The 4456-nt window shown below is 31.9% G+C and overlaps 1 protein-coding gene across 1 annotated transcript in view; it reads right to left on the reverse strand.

The window, feature by feature from the left end:
* Positions 1-1106: 1106 nt before the first annotated feature.
* Positions 1107-4456, reverse strand: part of LOC118737148 (muscle segmentation homeobox) — a 51706-nt gene continuing 48356 nt past the window's right edge. Inside the window, exon 2 of the mRNA XM_036467466.1 lies at positions 1107-1968. Coding sequence (XP_036323359.1) covers positions 1631-1968 — 338 coding nt within the window. The 3' untranslated portion in view covers positions 1107-1630. The remainder of the gene's footprint in view (positions 1969-4456) is intronic.

Raw genomic sequence — 4456 nt, forward strand, 5'->3', positions numbered from 1 at the left:
ATTTTTTGCCTGAAAGATTTTCTGTAATTGTTTCTTAAGCTATTGTTTTTTTTAAGTAAAAGTTTTGTATGCATACGTTTTGCTTATAGATTTTGCAAGTTTACATTATTTTTGGGTGTTTTTTTTTTTTGTTGTTTGCTAACAATCGCAACGAATAACCATGACGTTTTCATAAATTTTTTAAGCCTTTGTCTTATTTAGATATTAACTTTTCGAGAAATATTTAGTAGTTTTATTTTGAAACACAAAAACAATGGTAAAGCATTTTGATAATCAGAATTGAGGATAAAGCTCAAGAATTTAAATAGTTTATTTAACCTTTTAATACACATTTGGGGTATTCACAAGGGTGTTGCAAGTGTCGTATTGTTGCATTTCGTAAACCTCCAAATTGATCGCCATACATTAACTGCTGCCTCGCATTTGCTCAGATGTAGCTTTGTATTATTGAGCACATTCCGAAGGCTCAGTAACTGTTGCGATTGCACTTTCTGTATGGGTTGTTTTGTACTTCTCAACGCAAAAGTTGAGTGTTGCAGATAATCGTAATTATTTAACTTGAGACAATATGTAATCAAAGTTTTGAGTCGTTTGGCTCAGTAAGTTAAATTTGTTGAGCACACCAGCTCTGAATATTAATTTTAAACTTTACGACATGAGACAATACGGTACTTACGGTACCGGTGTGAATCACCTAATTAAGTTTTCTCAAAGTTTGTGAAAAACTTTTTACAGTTTTTTTTTTAAATAAAAATAAACGAGAAATCTGCCGTTAATGGATTAAATTGAATAAATAAATGAATACGCTGAAAAATCAATACTTTACGAAATAAAATTCAATGAAAAAAGTTTAACAAACTGAAAAGGTTAACAAAAGCATCTGCGGAGATTTTTTTTAACAGCATACCGAGTTTTTTTTATACATATTGTAAAATTATAACTCAAATTATTTGGAAAAAAATGTAAGAAAATTTTTTTTTTTAATATTTGCAAAAAATACGAATTTTTATTTCAACTGAGTTTATGCGTGTGTCTATTTTTGGCTTTTTATAAACAATTATTTCATTGCTAATTTTATGAAATATATATATTTTTTTTAGATTTTATTTTAGTTTTTCTTTTAAATTTATTTCTTTATATACATTTATTTACAGTTAAAATGTAAAATGCGCTAACATCACAGCAATTTGGGTAAGTAAAACTACAAATACAAACAATTGTATTTATAAATTATAAACTAAGGTTAGCAGTGGGATGCCTAGACGCCGCTAAAGCTGCAATGCAAACTAAAAAATTATTACACATTTTCGTACATATTGCGTTTGCGGTCTCTAAAAAATTCACTGTAGTAGTTCTAAACTGAAATCTTTTCCAGCGCATAGAGTCTTTGCCGATAGCGAATTTAAGAATCCCACTGCAGCTTGCGTATCTAATGAAAAATTGTGTGCTTGTGCATGTCTGAACTGGGTAAGTGAACTGCAACATGACTCAGAGTGTATACATATGTATGTGTATATGTGTGTGTATGCGTGTGTGTGTTGCGTTCAAGGAGCGATCACTGCAGTTGAATCCATTTTTTTTTAAGGATTTCTTTTGCAAATTCAAATCACTGCATGCTTGCACTGCCTTTTTATCCCAAATGCATTAGACTCGGATGAAAGTAGCCGGCCATCGCCCATTGCGCGCCCGGTCCGCCACGTCCCAGTGCAGCCATTTTGATTTTCTCTATTTCCGCTTCTTGCAGCCGTTTCGCTTTGGCGCGTCGATTTTGAAACCAAATTTTCACTTGGGTTTCGGTTAGCCGCAGAGATGAGGAGAATTCAGCACGCTCCGCTATGCTCAGATATTGTTTTTCGCGGAATTTCTTCTCCAGTGAGAGTAGCTGTTGAGTGGTGAAAGGTGTGCGGGGTTTGCGATTTGGTTTATGTTTGCGCAGATTACATTTGATGCGTGGCGGTTCGTTGTTGTCTGGAAGAAAATGATAAAGAGAAAACATAAAATATTAGATTTGGAAATTTACGAGGCTTACATTTGAATTGGATCAAAAAATTAATTAGTAAATTTTAGCGCGAAAATGCCGAAGTGGGGAAAATTTACATAGTTTTTGCTTTTTGTTTGTAGGCAATGAGAGAAAGTGAATTATTTTTAGAGAGCAGAGAAATCCAATGAATTAATGAACTTAAAGCATTCTTCTGACAACAACGGCATAAACTAAATTATGATATGTAAAAATCTTAAGCCTTTGAAAAATTAAGTAAAGTTTACGTTGACATTGCTTTAAAAGAAAGTCAGTGCAAACCTCAAGAAATAGGTTTTTTGAAAGTCCACGCAGGCAATTTTCATACCGCAAAGGACCTTTGGACACTCCACAATGAAAGCAATGAAAATGCGTTGGATATTCTGGCAAAGAAAACAGGCAGAATGGACAGAAATCTTTAAATACAATGCCTATGTTTGTTGAAGGCATACATATATTCAACTCTCATTTTGTTTATATAAATGTACAATAAAAATAAATGAATTAAAAAATAAATTAATTAAAAATAAAAAAATATCCGTACACTTGCCGATACCAGTAATTCAAATTAAACTACGGTATTCGCAATTACATATGTAGGTGGTAGCCAGCGGGAAACACAAATTTATAAATTAGATTCTCCATAACAAAAATCCCTTGTAGCATGTTTTTCTGCAAAATTAAAGCACTTCTTTACTACACTATAGAAAAGTACTAGGAAACCTATTTTTGTAATTTGGTAAACTCCAAATTGATTTTGGACCCATGGTTTCTTCGGCAAATTTTCTTAGAATCACACATAGAATTCTGCTGTGCTATATGCGCATAGGCAAAAAAATCTCCCCATACAAATCGACACGCCCTTTTGTGTAGTCCATACGCGCGGAAGAAGTGATAGTTCTTCACTTTCCTATGTCTTTATAGTAATTTTCAACATCCATTATCTCCATCCTCATCTTTATCTTCCGATTAAAATTCATCCCTATCTTCATCTTTACTTTCACCTTCACTCCATCCTCATACTTGCGTCGTTGCCTTTGTTTTTGTTTTTACCGCTGTTTTTATCCTTATACCTATCATTATCTTTGTATTTGTCTATATGTATGTATATCCTTGTCTTGGCCTTTGGCACTCCCCGCCCCTAGTGACGTTAAACGCAGCGTTTCGTTTTCTGTCCCGCATTCGCTATAGTTTATCCCCTTCACCGTCCGAAGTCGATTAAGAAATGCCAACAATTCTTTACCTTATTCGATTTAATTTTTTTATATTGTTATAAATTTAAGTTTTTAAAAATTTATTTTTAATCAATTTATTCAAAAAATCTAACATTTATATTTTTTAAATAGTTCTTATTTCATGTTTGCTGTATTGAGACCAAATATTTTGTTTTGCTATTTTTACCAATTTCGATTTTTCTACGTTGTGTGCGAATATCGTACTTCTGTAAACGAAGATTTTTTATAAAATTATAGCATGAAAAAAGTTTTTTTGTTTAATTAAAATTTATTATTTTACGTGCTTTTGTTAATTTTTTTAATTAATTTTGTTAAAACTTGTTTATGTTGTTTTATTAAAATAAATTTTTTTTATTGAGCTCTAAAAAGTGGGCACAATTTAATGTTTGTTGAAAAATATTTAAAACTTGAGATTCCTTGTAAAATACCTGTTTAACCTGAATCGATTCGATTTGGTTTACTTTCTCCAGCTTCTTACTAATAAACTTATCGCATATCGTCATCCGCATGCCAGAAACATGAATGTGTAAAAATAAAAATTTTGAAAAATCAAGTTTTAAGTTTTTTTTTGACGAGACTTAACTCTGCATTCGCGTATGCAATTGACATTTTAAAATATGTGCTTTCCGTGTATGCAGGTTATTTTGGGGTTTGCTATAACATAGAGCATTCAAAGGTTAATAAAATTCAACCCAATAACTCAAAATTGGTAAATTTGCACATTCATGCTTCTGGCATAAGACCGAAGATATGTATGTATGTACCTTTTAATGGGCCTTTGCTATTCCACACAGTTCAATGCTCTCTCCAAAACAAAAAAAAATAGGCTACTTAAACTCTAGCCCCACCTTAATTTGAAACAACTTACAAAAACGAAGTAAAATAAAATCGAATGCAAATTGGCAAACACTTTGCATAAATTTTCTGCAGCTGCAACAAAAACCAAGTCAATTAAACAATAGTCGTTCACTAATAGCTTTTAAGCGGTGCACAACAACGAAAACTGTCAACTTTGCTTATGGTGGATACATATACATACATAGATAATATTTGTTGAAAACAAAAAAAAAACGAATTGAATAAAGCGAAAATTGCTTAACAAATGAGCGCTGTCAACACTCAACAAGCGCTTTAAGCTACAAACTACTCGAAACAATACTAAAAATAAGCAATCAATTAAAATAGCAGTGTCAGTCAACAGCCA

Source organism: Rhagoletis pomonella, unplaced genomic scaffold (genome assembly GCF_013731165.1).
Source record: "Rhagoletis pomonella isolate Grant_MI unplaced genomic scaffold, Rhpom_1.0 Rhpom_scaffold_00004, whole genome shotgun sequence".
NCBI lineage: Eukaryota > Metazoa > Arthropoda > Insecta > Diptera > Tephritidae > Rhagoletis > Rhagoletis pomonella.